This window comes from Lampris incognitus, chromosome 10, assembly GCF_029633865.1.
Source record: "Lampris incognitus isolate fLamInc1 chromosome 10, fLamInc1.hap2, whole genome shotgun sequence".
In the NCBI taxonomy this organism is placed as follows: Eukaryota; Metazoa; Chordata; class Actinopteri; order Lampriformes; family Lampridae; genus Lampris; species Lampris incognitus.
The window spans coordinates 53,466,421-53,483,312 of NC_079220.1; the positions used below are offsets into that span (position 1 = coordinate 53,466,421).

At 45.7% G+C, this 16,892-nt stretch overlaps 1 protein-coding gene across 1 annotated transcript in view; it reads left to right on the forward strand.

The window, feature by feature from the left end:
- Positions 1–5,166: 5,166 nt before the first annotated feature.
- Positions 5,167–16,892, forward strand: part of grid2ipa (glutamate receptor, ionotropic, delta 2 (Grid2) interacting protein, a) — a 49,278-nt gene continuing 37,552 nt past the window's right edge. Inside the window, exons 1-4 of the mRNA XM_056288461.1 lie at positions 5,167–5,248; positions 8,155–8,408; positions 9,234–9,566; positions 10,167–10,321. Coding sequence (XP_056144436.1) covers positions 5,167–5,248; positions 8,155–8,408; positions 9,234–9,566; positions 10,167–10,321 — 824 coding nt within the window. The remainder of the gene's footprint in view (positions 5,249–8,154; positions 8,409–9,233; positions 9,567–10,166; positions 10,322–16,892) is intronic.

The following is a 16,892-nucleotide window of genomic DNA, read 5'->3' on the forward strand; positions in this document are numbered from 1 at the left end:
GCAAACTCCACACAGAGGACGACCCGGGACAACCCCCAAGGTTGGACAACCCCAGGGCTCGAACTCGAGACCTTCTTGCTGTGAGGCGACCGCACTAACCACCGTGCCGCCCAATGCACAGTACAGTATATACAGAGTGGTCGGTTCCCGGTACGCAGTGGTCAGTACCTACCAAAGGTGGTCCAAGGGAGGACGACCGGTGAACTGGCGACAGGGTCGTGGATGCCCAGGGCTCATTAATGCGCGTGGGGGAGTGAAACCTTGCAACTTACAGAGCTTTAAAGGATCTGCTGCTAACATCTTGGTGCCAGATACCAGAGGACACCTTCAGAGGTCTTGTGGAGTCGGTGCCTCGGCGGGTTAGAGCTGTTTTGGCGGCACGAGGGGGATCGACACAATATTGGGCAGGTGGTTTTAATGTTTTGGCATATTGGTGTGTGTGTGTGTATTTATTTATATATGCGCATTGATTCAGTGGGACCTAACATGTTTTGGATTTTCACACAAGGTTTTAGGTGCATACCGCTAAGTAGAATTGTACCTTTACCAAGTAAGGCCAAAATATTTGCGGTTTAGTTACAGATTAAGAACAACCTATGAGAACGTGTCTCTGTGAAATATGAAGTGAGTGTGTATGAAAACTGGCTATTAAAATAAGAAAAGCCACTGAGATATATATATATCTATATATATATATATAGATATATATATGAGAGAGAGAGAGAGCCCTGCACTCACTTGTTTTCCAAGACGCTTATCCTAATTAGGGCCGTGGGGTGCTGGAGTTGATCCCAGCGCTCATTTCGCAGAAGGCTGAACAATTCGCCAGTCCATCGTAGGGCAGACTCTCACACCTAGGGGCAATTCAATATCTCCGATTCACCTGACTGACACGTCTTTGGACTGTGGGAGGAAACGGGAGCTCCCACGCAGACACTGGGAGAGCATGCAAACTCCAGCCAGAAAGGACCCTGGCCGGCCGGGAATCGAACCCAGGACCTTCTCGTAGTGAGGCGACAGCGCTAACCACTGTGCCACCATACACTGCTGTCGGAGTGACGTAATGTGTATTGGATTTACACAAAGTTTTAGGTGTATACTGCTAAACGGGATGATTGTACATATTGTAAATCTTCATTTTGAGGAGCCACACAGCTGTACGTTTCTCCGAGGCGGTATCAAGTCGACCCCTTTTTGTGTTTACACCCCAAATGTAAGGCTGTTCCAACTCGAGCCAAACCCCCTTTTTAAACCCTTTTGTCTTTGCCATCTTGTGTTCAAGCCTAATGTTTTGTTTTGTTTTTTTTACATTTAAGGCTATAAATCCCTGCTTATTTTTATTAACTTAATGCCGTTGTCCTCGGCCCTTAACAGCCATGCTACCATAATTTCAAGGTTTCTTTGCAATTTTTAGTCTTGATATGCATTTTCATGGTCAGTCAGGCATTCTTTTTGAGTAACTGTCTGGTTTAGACTTTGAAATGTGGTGATTTTAAAAAAAAGGGGGACTGCCTGACTGGACCAAACAGGGCTTCTGTGTCCAACTTGGTGGGCCCACTGTACAGAATTTCCTTGGCACTGTGTCGCTGTTCTGAGCTGGCGAATGGTGTGCAGTCTTGCCTGACAAGCAGGCCGACATGAGTACACACTTGCTTTCTCAAGTGGAGCTTTCATTAAATAAATGCTATTTTCTAGTACACCTTACTCCAGTTTGTCTTCTTTTTGTCTTTTGTCTTTTTTTTTGTGGTGTGTCTGTTTTCAAACGATATAATAATATCAGTTTTTAAATATATGTGGAGCTTATGGACTATCTATTTGAATGTTATTGTCATTGTTGCCATAGGGACCGCTGCCATCTTTGAGTTTAGTTTGGACTACAGTCGGAGCAGGGATCGGCTAGCCCGCCGCATTCAAGTGGCACTACAGGGGTGGGCAATCTTGTCAAGAAAGGGCCGGTGTGCGGACAGGCCGCCAGGCCATCACAGGGCAGATATTTATTAAATACAAGGACGTCGGAACCAGGGGGGACAGAGGGGACAAGCCCCCCCTCACTGTGGGGGGTGTGTGTGAAAAAGCCTCCCCCCATAAACAATAACATCAACTGCTAGATATATATATATATATATATATATATATATATATATATATATATATATATATATATATATATATATATATATATATATATATATATAAAATATTGGACATATACTCCCTGTATGTGCCAGCATTCATGTCATTTCCATCCCACAATATCTAAACGCGTTAGTTGTAGTCAACAGAGAGAGATGCTGGGTATATTGGGGGGAGGATGCTGAATATGGAGCTGCCAGGGGAGAGGAGAAGAGGAAGGCCAAACAGGAGGTTTATGGATGTGGCGAGGGAGGACACGCAGGTGGCTGGTGTGACAGAGGAAGATGCAGAGGACAGGAAGAGATGGAAACGGACGATCCGCTGTGGCGCCCCCTAGCGGGAGCAGCCGAACATAGTAGTAGATTAGTTATTATCGACAACAACACCCCCCCCCCCCGTGTGTGTGTGTGGTACTGGCGGCGGACCGGCGGGGCGGGGCGGGGCTGCGGTGACGTGGCAGCGGCGCTCACAACGTCTCAAGGCGGCGGCGGGGAGCCCTCCTCAATGCGTCGCCGGTTCACGGGTTTGTAAATTCCCTCGCAAACAAAAAGTGTACTCACCCGTTTTTAAAAGATAAACGCGTCGTTGTGAGGTTGAAACGTATGTATTTGATGGAGTGAATGTATTTTTTTTTTTTTTGCTCGCTCCCGTCAGTGCGAGCCAGTGAGCGGGAAGGCTAACTTTAGCTAGTAGAGACGCCGCGATGGTCGCGCGCGCGCGCGAATTCGAAAGGTGACGAGGTTCACGCGGAATGGGCCCCACTGACCTCGTTGCGAATACCACGTTTTATATGGCGTTCACGTTCATTTCGGAGTGCTGTGTTTTGGTAGTTTGGTAACTTCATAATGTGTGACTGTTGGGTAGCTTTGCCAGCTAGGCTAGGTAAGCTTGATATGAGAATTGAAAGCAAGGCTGCGCAGCATTTACAGTATGCACCACAGGCGGGTTAAATGCATATTTTGTTGCACTTTGTTGCATATTGCTTTCTTGCACTGTCCCATGCTCATTATTATCAATACAATCTTCCGGGGTAGGCCTTATCATATGGCCATGAAACATGTTTTCTTTGCTGGAAACTGTTGTAAAATGGCAGTTTAAAACGTTTATATTTATAAATTCCGGGGGAGCATGCCCCCGGACCCCCCCCTACAGGGTTTTGCCCCCCCCATATAAAACTCCTACGCCCTTGTATATATAGTATATACCTAATAATGTAATGACACCTGAAACAAAGTACATATCCTTGACATTCACAAATCATATTCACTTGGTTGCTCTTCAAGGGGCTCACAAGTCAGAATAGGAACGGCGTACAAAAAAAAAAACTGCTTGCAGCCACGAGGAACGTGAGATTGCCGTTTATAATCATTCTCAAGAGTTCTTTGTGAGCCCCTTAAAGAGAAACCAAGTGAATGTCATTTGTGAATGTCGAGGATATCTACTTTGTTTCAGGTCAGGTGTCGTTACATTATTAGGAGGCTAGTTGAACGCTAGCACACTTACGGTATTGACGCTCTTTAACTTTATCGTAATTCTCTCCAAAAACCTTGGACTCTTAGTTTACTTTTCTTTAACATAGCAGTTTTGTTTAAAACGAACGTTAGGCCCATTTTGGAGATGTATGAATGTAATGAACATTTTGAAACTCTGTGTACTTTTTGAAATAACCTTTTTATTTTTTTCCATAGAAATGAATAGCTGAATGTTATGGAATGTACCAGCTGGTTATGTTTGGCTGTACGCAGATTTCTTTATGCTATATCCTGATTATTATGCAATGCACTGTGGTATCTACGCGCCCTAAAACCATATAGTAATGCCTCAGAAACCACCTTATAACTCTGTTAGTAACGCTTTCAGCAAGCCCACATATTTTCTACAGGAAATGTAGTCTTGATTGATAATGATATTTTGTCATCCACTCTGATTGCCTGATCCACATTTACTGTTTACTGTATGTTTCTTTAAGATGCACTTGGCAGTGGAATAAATGTGAAATAATCATCTCTGCTGGAGTGCCATCTGCTGCAAGAACAAACAGCATCCACTACTACATTTCTGTCCAGAGGATGACCCCATGTAACGTCATCCCTCCAGCGGTGAACAAAGCTGCAGTTGAACTGCAGCTTTGTGTTCCTGTTGGCCCGTCCTTTACATTTGGCACTACACAGACATTTTCACAGCTTAGTGAACTGGAGAGTTTCAGAGACCATCTTAACTTCTTACGAAAATGCTAATGGCTTAATGTAGCTTTTATAGCTGCTATCAATATTTTCAAGTCCACAAGAAGAGTAAAAACCACTAGGGCTTAAAATCAAATCATGATAGGCCTTTCAATTTTAACTTCACCATAGGAGCTTTGCTGAGGTGAGATACTGCTGTATTTGGTGAGAGTAACCTTGAGCGTATCTGTGGGCTGTATCTCTGTAACTGGTGCTCCAGAGCTGAGGTTCACAACGACACTATAATGGGAAAATGTCCCTGGCTGGTACATCCTAGTTTCTGGGTCACTCCTCAGCCCTCTGAGAGGGCCACATCCACAAGAGCAATGAAGGGAGACAGAGAGAGAGGGGGTGGGAAAGAGAGAGAGGGAGTGGTATTTATAGAAAATGGGGCTTTGCAGTACCTTTTCTTGCTAAAAAACCGTTTCAGGAGCAAGTGATGGTGTCCCAGTTTCGGGTGAGTGCATGGTGATAGGGCTGGGGCTGAGGCTGGGGTTGGACTGTCTTAGCCAGGATGGGGAGCCTGACTCTCAGGCACTTTCCCCTCTTTTTCAGCCTCCCTCCTCACCCGTGCTCCAGACCAATGATTCTCTGATCCAGGACAACCAAACTGCCTACAAATGTGACCACCTTGTCAGGGTTTGATTTGCCAGTTTTTGCTGGGTAGGGGGGAATTGGAGTTGGTCAGCCAAGGGCAGTGAGGTGAGGTGCAGCTGGAGGGTGTCGGAGGGCACCCTTTGGCTGCATCTACCCCCAGGCTGGGGGTTTAGGGAGGCTGGCTGGAACGTGTCCTGCAGCAAGCCGGGCTAGGATGAGGCGTTTCCTGAGCAGGAAGGGCCGCTTCTCCCTGCGCCAGAGCAAGTCTGGGACCCGAAGTGCCTCGAAAGATTTCTGTAAGTCACACTTTCTCACTCGCTTTCAATTCTCCTTTTATCTGATGCTGTTAGGCTGTTGAGAGAAGAAGGAGAACAAAGGGGGGAAAGCTGTGAGTGTATATGTGGGTCTCAGGCTCTGTCAGTATTTCAAGCTGCATTTGGAGAGAATAGGTCTTGGAGAAGTCTTAACAGCCTGGCAGTGTTTGAGCACTGCAAGTAGCATGGTGGTTAGATAAGACTTTGATCCTTGTAGTCCTATGCTTGTGACTTTGCAATCTATTTTATATTAGTGACAGACATTGTTCTGATGTTTCTTTAATACTCAGTTCAGCAGGCTGACACCATTGCTAAGGCGCTCTGAGTTCTTCGATTGATATATCTTTGATTCTCTCATCTCCATCTCGAGCTGCATAGTAAGTGTGAGATACTGCGGTTTAAGCCTCTGTTGCTGGTTTGTCTTTTGTGCATGGAAGCAGATCTGAAACAGAAACTAATCTATTCATTCTCATCTTTTTTTTATATATTTGGGTTTTCTTGCCACTTTTTTGCCTCTGTCAATTTGTTCTCTGTCTCTGTGATATAGCATGGTATTTATGAGAAAAAGACAAAAGGAAAATTGAAAAAAGGCAGGTTGTGAGTTAAGTGGTTTGACAGGCAGCTGCATGCAACTGAATGGGATGTCTTTTCATTTGGAGTGTATGTCTCCATGCAAACCTTTATCTTCTGTTTGTTCAACTCCTTTTGGATTGTACATATAATACTTGACTGGTTATACTCCCAGATTCCACTTTGTTTGCACTGAGGTCAAATCACAACGGGATTGTACTGTGATATGGAAATAGTTAGGAATGAACAGCAGCGGGGGCCCGACTGTGCCTCCCTAGATACAAGAGAAGCCAATTTTTATTCTAAGGAAAATCATATATAATCTGCACATTAGGTAGCACTGACATCTACAGTAAAGTATGTCAAGTTCAAGCCTTAGAATAAGCAGAGGTTATTAGCACAATCCCAAGTGGCCGAGTGGTACAGACGTGCAAAAGGGACAATCCTAAGTGCTATGACAATGATTAGGCCATTTTAACAGCAGACGCAGTGGAGACTGTAAGCTAGTGCAGGCCCTGGCTCCTTTCTGTGGAGCAGAGGCCGGAAAATTCTGTATCAACTTCTAGAAACCTTTTGAAAAGTAACTCTTTTTTTTTAGAGTGGCCATTTTTGTAAGCCTTTTCACAATTTTATTGTTTTTAATTCCTTGCCTAAATCCTCTTAATTCTTATTTGTTTTTATTCTTATTTCACTTTTTATGTTTGTTTACTATTTTAAATCTACCCTGAGGGTATATATATAAAGCCCTGTGATGGACTGGCAGCCTGTCCAGGGTGTGTCCCCACCTGCTGCCCAATGACTGCTGGGATAGGCTCCAGCATCCCCGCGACCCTGAGAGCAGGATAAGCGGTTTGGATGATGGGTGGCTATATATATATATATATATATATATATATATATATATATATATATATATATATATATATATATATATATATATATATATATATATATATATATATATACACACACACACATATATACACACATATACATATATACATACATACACATATATACATATATACACACACATATATATATATACACATACACACACATATACATATATACACACACATATATATATATATATACACACATATGATTTTTTACTTTTTGGGGGGGATTTCCCCCCCCCTTTTTCTTCCAATTGTACTTGGCCAATTACCCTACTCTTTCGAGCCGTCCCGATTGATGCTCCACCCCCTCTGCCGAGCCGGGGAGGGCTGCCGACTACCACATGCCTATATATATTATTTTCATGTGAGACAGGAATGAAGTTCGCTCTGTGAGCAATCGCCTCAGCAGATCTCACCACAGACTGGACGGGCCATGGCACATTTGGTCCTCCGTATCGCTTCGACTTGGCTCAGTGGCTGTAGATGGGTCTAGATGAAGTGGTGTGAGCCCGCTGGGACGCAGCGGCTGTCTGCAGGAGAATGAGGCCAGTGACCAAGGGAGACCCAGCGGTTCAACACGGAGGTTGGATGCCAGCAGTCGTTAATAACCTCCCTCCTTCACTTCGCTGTCTTCACGACCGCTCGTCTCACAAGTCTTTCGTTGCAAAAGATGGCGCTCGATGTGTGTGTGGCGTGTGAACTCTATTTTTAGTTTGATCTAACTAGGCGGTTCTGTGCCACTGCTGCCCAGGCTAACCTGCACCTTCCTTCAGGTGTCCTCTTTAGACCAGTGGACCGTTTGACCTGCTTAAAAGGAACCGTTAAACCTGGCTCCCGGTTATGTATGAGCGAAGTAGATGAGCATCTATTACCACAAACTGTTGCGTTATTTATATTGCTTAAGCCATTATACAGCGAGTTTTCTAGATGCGAGCAACTCACGAGCCTGTTTTCTAATTCGCTCGCTCACAAACTGACCAAAATGTTTATTAATGAGTGCATCAAAAAATGTATGAGGTTGTAATACGTTAAAGACTACTTTTTTTGTTTTGTCTAATCAAATGTGTAAATAATATGTAAGCGTTAACGTCAGCTACCCAATTGGAAATGTTTAGTTAAAACTAGACCTTCCAATTACACATTTAAGACAACAATAGTAACAAGAATCAGTTACCCAAACCGTCTCACAAAATGAGGCCTGACGTATTTGAGGGAGTATCATTCGAAAAGTAGTTTTGGTTTGATATTACACTCTACATAACTAAGCAGTTCAATTTGATGGAAGTTAGATTCCTAGGTATGACATTTTTGCATATGTGAGCAGATGTCATGATATATAACAACGCCATTAAATTCCCCTTGATTACTGGGATGATATTTTCCATGTCAAACTGTGTCCTTCTGTCCACCCCTCAGACCTGGGGCTCCCAGCTACCAACCAGAACTGGCCAGAGGAGTTTGGCTTCCGGCTTGGTGGCGCCGGGCCCAGCTACATCCTGTCCGTGGTAGAAGGAAGCAGTGCCTTCCTGGCGGGGCTCCAGCCCGGGGACCAAGTGGTAGACATTGAGGGTCAAGATGTGACCAACCTCAGCACCCCAGCTCTGATAGCGCTTGCCCAAACTCTCAAGACGGTACCCCCTAGCATCGGAGTGGTGTCACGTATCGAACAGGTAAAGAACATTCATTGTCTAAATGTTGGGTTCAAATGGTCAAGTGAGAGGACATCCAGCCATCTTGAATGTGTACGGACTTCACGCACAGTTTTTACATGTTCATGCTTTGTGGTTAGGGCCGTATTCATGTGTAACCAGCTTTCTTTAACCCTTTCTTTAACATACTGTTAGCAGCACATACAGTCCGCTCACTTGTACCCCAACTACCAATGACGAGTTGTTTAGGCCTTCTCATATTATGCTTTAAGTATGCAAATGGTGTAGTGGTCTATTCCGTTACCTACCTACATGGGGATCAGCGGTTCAAATCCCCGTGTTACCTCTGGCTTGGTTGGGCGTCCCTACAGACACAATTGGCCATGTCTGCGGTCAGGAAGCCAGATGTAGGTATGTGTCCTGGTCGCTGGACTAGCACCTCATCCGGTCGATTGGGGCATCTGTTCGGGGGGGGACTGGAGGGAATAGTGTGATCCTCCCACGCGCTATGTCCCCCTGGCAAAACTCCTTACTGTCAGGTGAAAAGAAGTGGCTGGTGACTCCACATGTATTGGAGGAGGCATGTGGTAGTCTGCAGCCCTCCCCGGATCAGCAGAGGGGGTGGAGCAGCGACCGGGATGGCTCGGAAGAGTAGGTTAATTGGCTGGATACAATTGGGGAGAAAAAGGGGGGGGGATCCTCTCCCGCCCAAAAAAAAAAGGTCAAGTGAGCCTTCAAAAGATGCTGGAACTAACAGTATCATTTATGTTCTGTGGAGTTTGTATATTCTCAATTGATAGTTCATCTTGACTCCAGTCAGCACCTCGTTTTGTGCCCTCCCCCCAGATTGATATCGCACCTGGTCTGGATGGTCGTTTTGGCTTCACCATTGTGGGAGACAGCCCGCTAATGGTGGAGGACTGCATGCCTAACGGTCCAGCAGGCCGCAGCGGCCTTAAGGCTGGAGACTACGTTATGGAGGTCAACGGCATTCCTGTTAAGCAGCATGAGACAGCGGCGGCCATGATCAAAGCGGCTCAGGGGCGGCCGCTGCATCTGGGTGTGCTGAGTATGGCCCGGCGGCCCAAGCGGCTGAGCAGCAGCATGAGGGTGCTATCGCAGAGCGGAGACAGTGTCAGGGACAGTCGTGCCCACAAGGCCATGGAGTTCAACAAGAAGGTGTGTGTGTATGCGTGCATGTATGTATGTTTTTGTATGCATGTGTGTGTGAGAGATCTTTTTTTCCAAATTTGTCTTTTTTTTTCATGTATAGATCATTTTTGATAAAAAATTTACAATAATCACAGTACTATAAGATACATAGAGGGGAAAAAAGAGAGAGGGGTTGCAGGGTTTGCAGGATACAACAGCAAAAATTCATCTGTGTCCAGTTGCGACTTTACAAAATTCCGGGATACAGCGTAGACGTTAAGGGGCAGGCCATCATCTACTCTATAAGAAATGAGCTTGAGCGAATTACAAAGCGGAAATTCAGACATAAAAAAATTAAAAATCTTACAGGCTTCCTTATAAATTATAATAGTACAGGACACGAGTCTACCTTTTTCCAGATTAGACCTTCCAAATTCTGTTGTCATACTCTTGGACTACTGACACAGCTCGTTCCTTAGATACCAGTTTCATAAAATCTGTTAACCGATTCTCAAAACTAAAACAGTTTGGTTGAATTAAACTTTATTTCATAGCAGGAAGGGTCCGTCACTTCTCCATGTTTGTTTCGCTCAATGCATGGGGGTTGTGTGTGTGCATGTCTGTCAGGTGGACGAGGTTCTGGGAGAGGAGCCAGATGTGAGGGAGAAGCTGTTTGAGGTGCTGAAGGAATATGCTGCTGAGAGGAACGTGGACAGTCTGGCTGACGCGCTCCCTGATATCCTGATCACAGAGGAGCATCAGCAGCTGATTGACAGCATCAGGTACGCCATCCAGTCGCCTCAGATATATATTCTCCTGCTTGCCTGCTGAAACACTTGTGTGTGTATGTGTGTGTGGGTGTGTGCTTCTGAATGTGCACAGACAGGCAAACAGACAAGTAGATGAACAGAAGGTCAGGCCAAAGTAGACATTCACATACATACAACATGGTTTTCACTTGAAATCTATTCTTTTCTCGGGGTCCGCGGTGGTGTAGTGGTCTAAGCATCGGCTTTGTGTCGATGCAGTTGCCCACTGGGGACGGGGGTTCGCACCCAGATCTTGTCAGATCCGACTATGGCTGCTCTCGACAAAGCAGCAATAATTGGTAATGCTGTCTTCGGGAGGGGGGCGGGGTCAGCTTGTGTTCGTTACATGACTGCGTCTCTGTGTGTGTCGGAAAAAGCAGTGGTTCGGCCTGGATTTGCCTTGTCACGTAAGTGGAGAGGCGTCTCCTTTGAGACGGCCAGCCAGAGAGATGCAGTTGGCGAACGCATGCAATACGAGGGTGGGTGTTTGAACTAAAATAGGGATCGATTGGCCACTAAATTAGGAGAAAAAGGGAAAAATCAGAAATAAATTTATAGAGAAATCTATTCTTTTCTGGTCAGCTCCTGTCATTGTCATTACTGTAGTTCACCCTCTCTCCAATATTTTGATTTAAGACAAGCTGTGTTAGATTTTCACCTTAGCAGTTTGCATGTTCTCCCCGTGTCTGCGGTGGGTTTTCTCCGGGTGCTCCGGTTTCCCCCACCACCAAAAAGACATGCATGTTAGGGTTAATGCTCCTGTCTGTGCCCCTGACCGAGGCATGGCAAGACAAACTGGAGTTGGTCCCCGGGTGCTGCACGGTGGCTGCCCACTACTCCTAGCTTCACAGCTAGGATGGGTTAAATGCAGAACATAATTTCCCCACAGGGATCAATAAAGTATCTCAAAATCAAGAAAAAAAATTATACCCTCCTTTCTTTACACACCCAAAAGAAATCCTACCAAAGTGCACACATTCCAAATCATCTCATGATGTAAAAAAAAAAAAAAAAACAATTGTGCAAAAAAAATCGTCAGTACATAGGATATAAATTATTTACAAAAACCTAAAGGTGATGGATTAGGGTGTACAGAATTGTTGATTTATTTCTTAGCGATCGGGAATGTACTTATATGAATTTGACTCCACAACTCAGCTATCAAGGTGTGTTTTCCGATTTACCTGTGCAAGTTTTAAAAGAATACGCAGGCGTCCGGGTGGCGTGGCGGTCTATTCCGTTGCCTACCAACACAGGGATCGATGGATTGATTCCCCCATGTTACCTCCGGCTTGGCCGGGCATCCCTAAAGAACACAATTGGCCGTGTCTGCGCATGGGAATCCAGATGTGGGTATGTGTCCTGGTCGCTGCACTAGCGCCTCCTCTGGTCGGTCGGGGCACCTGTTTGGGGGGGGGGGGAACTGGAGGGAATAGTGTGATCCTCCCACGCGCTACGTCCCGCTAGTGACACTCCTCACTGTCAGGTGAAAAGAAGCGGCTGGCGACTCCACGTGTATCGGAGGAGACGTGGTCATCTGCAGCCCTCCCAGATCGGCAGAGGTGGGTGGAGCAGCGACTGGGATGGCTCAGAAGAGTTGGGTAATTGGCTGGATACAATTGGGGAGTAAAAAAGGGGAGAAATCTCATCTCATCATCAGCCGCTTCTCTGGGGTCGGGTTGCGGTGGTAACAAGCTAAGTAGGGCAAACCAGACGTCCCTCTCCCCAGCAACACCCTCCAGCTCCTCCTGGGGGATCCCAAGATGTTCCAAGGCCAAACTGGACATGTAGTCACTCCAGCTAGTTCTGGGTCTACCCCGGGGTCTCCTCCGAGTTGGAGGTGCCTGGAAAACATCCAAAGGAAGGCACCCAGGAGGCATCCTAATAAGATGCCCGAAACACCTCAACTGGCTCCTTTCAACGTGAAGGAGCAGCGGCTCTATTCTGAGCTCCCTCCAGATGTCCGAGCTCCTCACCCTATCTCTAAAGCTGAGCCCAGACACCCTACGGAGGAAACTCATTTCAGCTGCTTGTATCCGCCATCTCACCCTTTCGGTCCCTACCCAAAGCCCTCATAGGTGAGGGTTGGAATGAAGATTGACTGGTAAATTGAGAGCTTTGCCTCTCGGCTCAGCTCCCTCTTCACCACAACGGTCCGGTACAACGTCCAAATTACTGCTTATGCTGCACCAATCCACCTGTCAATCTCCCGCTCCATCCTACCCTCACTCGTGAACAAGACCCCGAGATCCTTGAACTCCTTCACTTGGGGTAGCAACTCATCCCCAACCCAGAGGGAGCAATCCACCATTTTCCGGTTGAGAACCACGGCCTCAGACTTTGAGGTGCTGACTCTCATCCCGGCCCCCATCGGGGGGGGGGGGGGTCCAAAAAAAAAAGAAGAATACGCGAAGCACTGTGAGGGTGTATCAAGATTATATTTCAGTGTGCCATTGATGTCAAGTGTACCTGACTAAGTCCCAGCGTTAGATTAGATTATGTTGTTTACTGCACACATTGGATAGGAACATCTGAATGACTATTTCTAAATCAACTGATGATTTGGACCCCAGTAATAAAAACACTTTAACTCCCATATTCCCACAGTCTCCTGTTCACCAGACCACATTGTTCACCACAGGAGGCTCATTATACGCTAGTGTACTACATCTTAACTACAATGAGGGGCTGTATCTGTTAGTCCTCCGTTAGGGATGTAATCAGGACAGTACATGAATATTTCAGGAAGGTATAGCCTATGTGTGTAGACGTGTGTGTGTGTGTTATAATTTGTGTGTCTGCATCGTGATTCATCTACATTTGTTCTTTATTATAATGCAGTCTTGATTTATGGTGATTTATTATGATTTGGAGATCTCAAATGTATTTATACTATTTCCTTAAGTTGGTAAGCGTAGTTAAGGTTGTTTCAGCCACAGTGCATTGGTTGTAATGCAATTGCCAACATTACTTTTCTGCTGCTGAATTTGTTATTCATTATTTCCTTATTTGTAGTACTTTGGCGGAGAAGCAACGTTGCAGCAGAGCATCCATTTTCCTGAAGTGATACTGAGGCATACCTGATAGTAGATTGTTAGATGTTCAGAAGTACTGATCAATGACATAATTATCCATAATAATGCTCAGGATCACTCAGTTCTATTTGGATTTTACTTTTGCAGAAATGCAAACTACTACTACTGCTACTCTCGGCTGCTCCCATTAGGGGGCGCCACAGCAGATCATCCGTTTCCATTTCTTCATGTCTTCATGTCTTCTGCATCTTCCACTGTCACACCAGACACCTGCATGTCCTCCCTCACCACATCCATAAACCTCCTCTTTGGCCTTCCTCTTTTCCTCTTCCCCTGGCAGCTCCATATTCAGTATCCTTCTCCCAATACCTTCACACATGTCCAAACCATCTCAATCTTGCCTCTCTTGCTTTGTCTCCAAACCGTCCAACTTGAGCTGTCTCTCTAATACTCGTTCCTAATCCTGTCCTTCTTCATCACTCCCAATGGAAATCTTAGCATCTTCAACTCTGCCACCTCCAGCTCCACCTCCTGTCTTTTCATCAGTGCCACTGTCTCCAAACCATATAACATAGCTGGTCTCACAACCATCTTGTAAACCTTCCCTTAAACTCTTGCTGGTACCCTTTGCAAAGCACTCCTGACACTTTTCTCCACCCACTCCACCCTGCCTGCACTCTCTTCTTCACCTCTCTTCTGCACTCCCCGTTACTTTGGACAGTTGACCCCAAGTATTTAAACTCAAATGCCTTTGTCACCTCCACTCCTTGCATCCTGACCATTCCACTGTCCTCCCTCTCATTCATGCATAGGTATTCCGTCTTGCTCCTACTGACTTTCATTCCTCTTCTCTCCAGTGCATACCTCCACCTCTCCAGGCTCTCCTCAACCTGCACCCTACTCTCGCTACAGATCACAATGTCATCCGCAAACATCATCGTCCATGGAGACTCCTGCCTGATCTTGTCCGTCAACCTGTCCATCCCCATTGCAAACAAGAAAGGTCTCAGAGCCGATCCTTGATGTAATCCCACCTCCACCTTGAACCCATCTGTCATTCCAACCGCACACCTCACCACCACTGTCACACTTCCCTCATACGTACATATCCTGCACCACTCTTACATCTCTGCAACTCCTAACTTCCTCATACAATACCACACCTCCTCTCTCGGCACCCTGTCGTATGCTTTCTCTAAATCCACAAAGACACAATGTAACTCCTTCTGGCCTTTTCGTTACTTCTCCTTCAACATTCTCAAAGAAACATCACATCTGTGGTGCTCGTTCGTGGCATGAAACCATACTGCTGCTCGCTGATCATCACCTCTCCTCTTCCCCAAGCTTCTATTACTCTTTCCCATATCCTCATGCTGTGGCTGATCAACTTTATACCTCTGTAATTGCTACAGTTCTGCACATCGCCCTTATTCTTGAAAATTGGTACCAGTATGCTTCTTCTCCACTCCTCAGGCATCCTCTCACTTTCCAAGATTTTGTTAAACAATCTAGTTAAAAACTCCACTGCCATCTCTCCTAAACACCTCCATGCCTCCACAGGTATTTTACTACTACTAGTAATTTTTTACTCCACAGGTTTTGCAGAAAAGCAAAACTGAAGCCAAATATGACTGAGTATTTCTTTAAATGATTTTGAGGTTTGAACAAAACAACGTTCATTATACTCAAAATACATTTGTTTTCATTTGTTCCTTTCATTTTTTTTTGCAGATATCATTCAAAATATTTTGCTACTTTCATGTGTTGATTAGATAGTTTGTTTTTTTTTGTGGGGGGGATTTTCTCCCCAATTGCCAATTACCCCACTCTTCCGAGCTGTCCTGGTCGCTGCTCCACCCCCTCTGCCGGTCCGAGGCAGAGGGGGTGTCCAAGGGGACGTAGCATGTGGGAGGATCACCCTGTTCCCCCTCCCCCCCGAACAGGCGCCCCGACCGACCAGAAGAGGCGCTAATGCAGCGACCAGGGCATACACCCATATCCGGCTTCTCACCCGCAGACACAGCCAATTCTGTCTGTAGGGACGCCCGACCAAGCCGGAGGTAACACGGGGATACAAACCGGTGATCCTCATATTGGTAGGCAACAGAATAGACCACTACGCTATTTGGATGCCCCCTAGACATTTTTAAAGATAGAATTTAATGAACAAACTCAAAGAAATGCCCAAAGTCAAATTCAGTCATATGGTATTTCTAGTTCAGTATGTTAGATTTGACTAATGGTGACAAATTAGCATTGGACAAGGTTTTTCCCAAAGCCGTGTTTACATAATACTAATGCACTACATAAAGTATAGTTCATTGTGTTATATGTATCAGCAACATGGCCAAGAATTAGAAATGACTTAGAGTACAAACAAAACAAGAGATTCGTCCGCGGTGGCGTAGCGGTCTAAGCATCGGCTTTGTGTCGATGCAGTTGCCCACTGGGGGCAGGGGTTCGCGCCCCGATCTCGTCAGATCCGACTATGGCCGGACCCGACGAAGCAGCAATAATTGGCAACACTGTCTTTGGGAGGGGGGCGGAGTCGGCTTGTGTTCGTCACATGAATGCGTCTCTGTGTGTGTCGGAAAAAGCAGTGGTTCGGCCTGGATTCACCTTGTCACGTAAGCGGGTAGGCGTCTCCTTCGAGACTGCTGGCCGGAGAGATGCAGTTGGTGAACGCATGCAGTACGAGGGTGGGTGTTTGCACTAGAATAGGGATCGATTGGCCACTAAATTGGGAGAAAAAGGGAAAAATCAGAAATACATTTATATTAAAAACAAAAATGAGAGCTTCACGGTAGAGGGACACAAATACCTTAACTCCCCCCCAGATCAATATTTCTGTGGAGAAGACCCTCGCAGCGGTGTGGCTGTTGAGGAGTGGGCGAGGCATGGATGTGGACATCTTAGATCAGATGCCACTGGCAGCCTGTCAGGTGGCAGCTGCTGCCCATTTGAAGTGCCTGAGTCCTTGAGGATGGATGTCACATGGCATATTTCATTTCCAGGAGGGTACATGCAGGAATGGTCACTTGGCCACTAGATAATATCACATTTCTCCATTCTCAGCATTAATCGGAAAAGCAAAATAGAAAAAGATGCAACGCTGATGCACACTAGAGCATTTTTTTTGTCACTGCCCCCCTCTTGTCTTTTTCTCTCTCCCTTACGCTTTGCATCTTATTTTGCTGTCTCCCTTTATTTCTGTCTCTTTTGCGCTCTTACACTATCTTTCTGATGCTCAACATGCACACACGCACACACACACACACACACATACTGTGCATTTTTTTGTGCATCGCATCACAGAATCCTCTTTCCCTCCTATTCATCCAACACTAAGCTTCTACAGCCAGTTTGCTTTTGGCATTTGGAAGATGCACATACACCAATATACATAGATGCTTTTACTATTGCTGCTGGAAACAGCAGTCTCTCTCTCTTTCTCTCTCTCTCTCTCTCTCTCTCTCTCTCTCTCTCTCTCACACGCACACACACACACA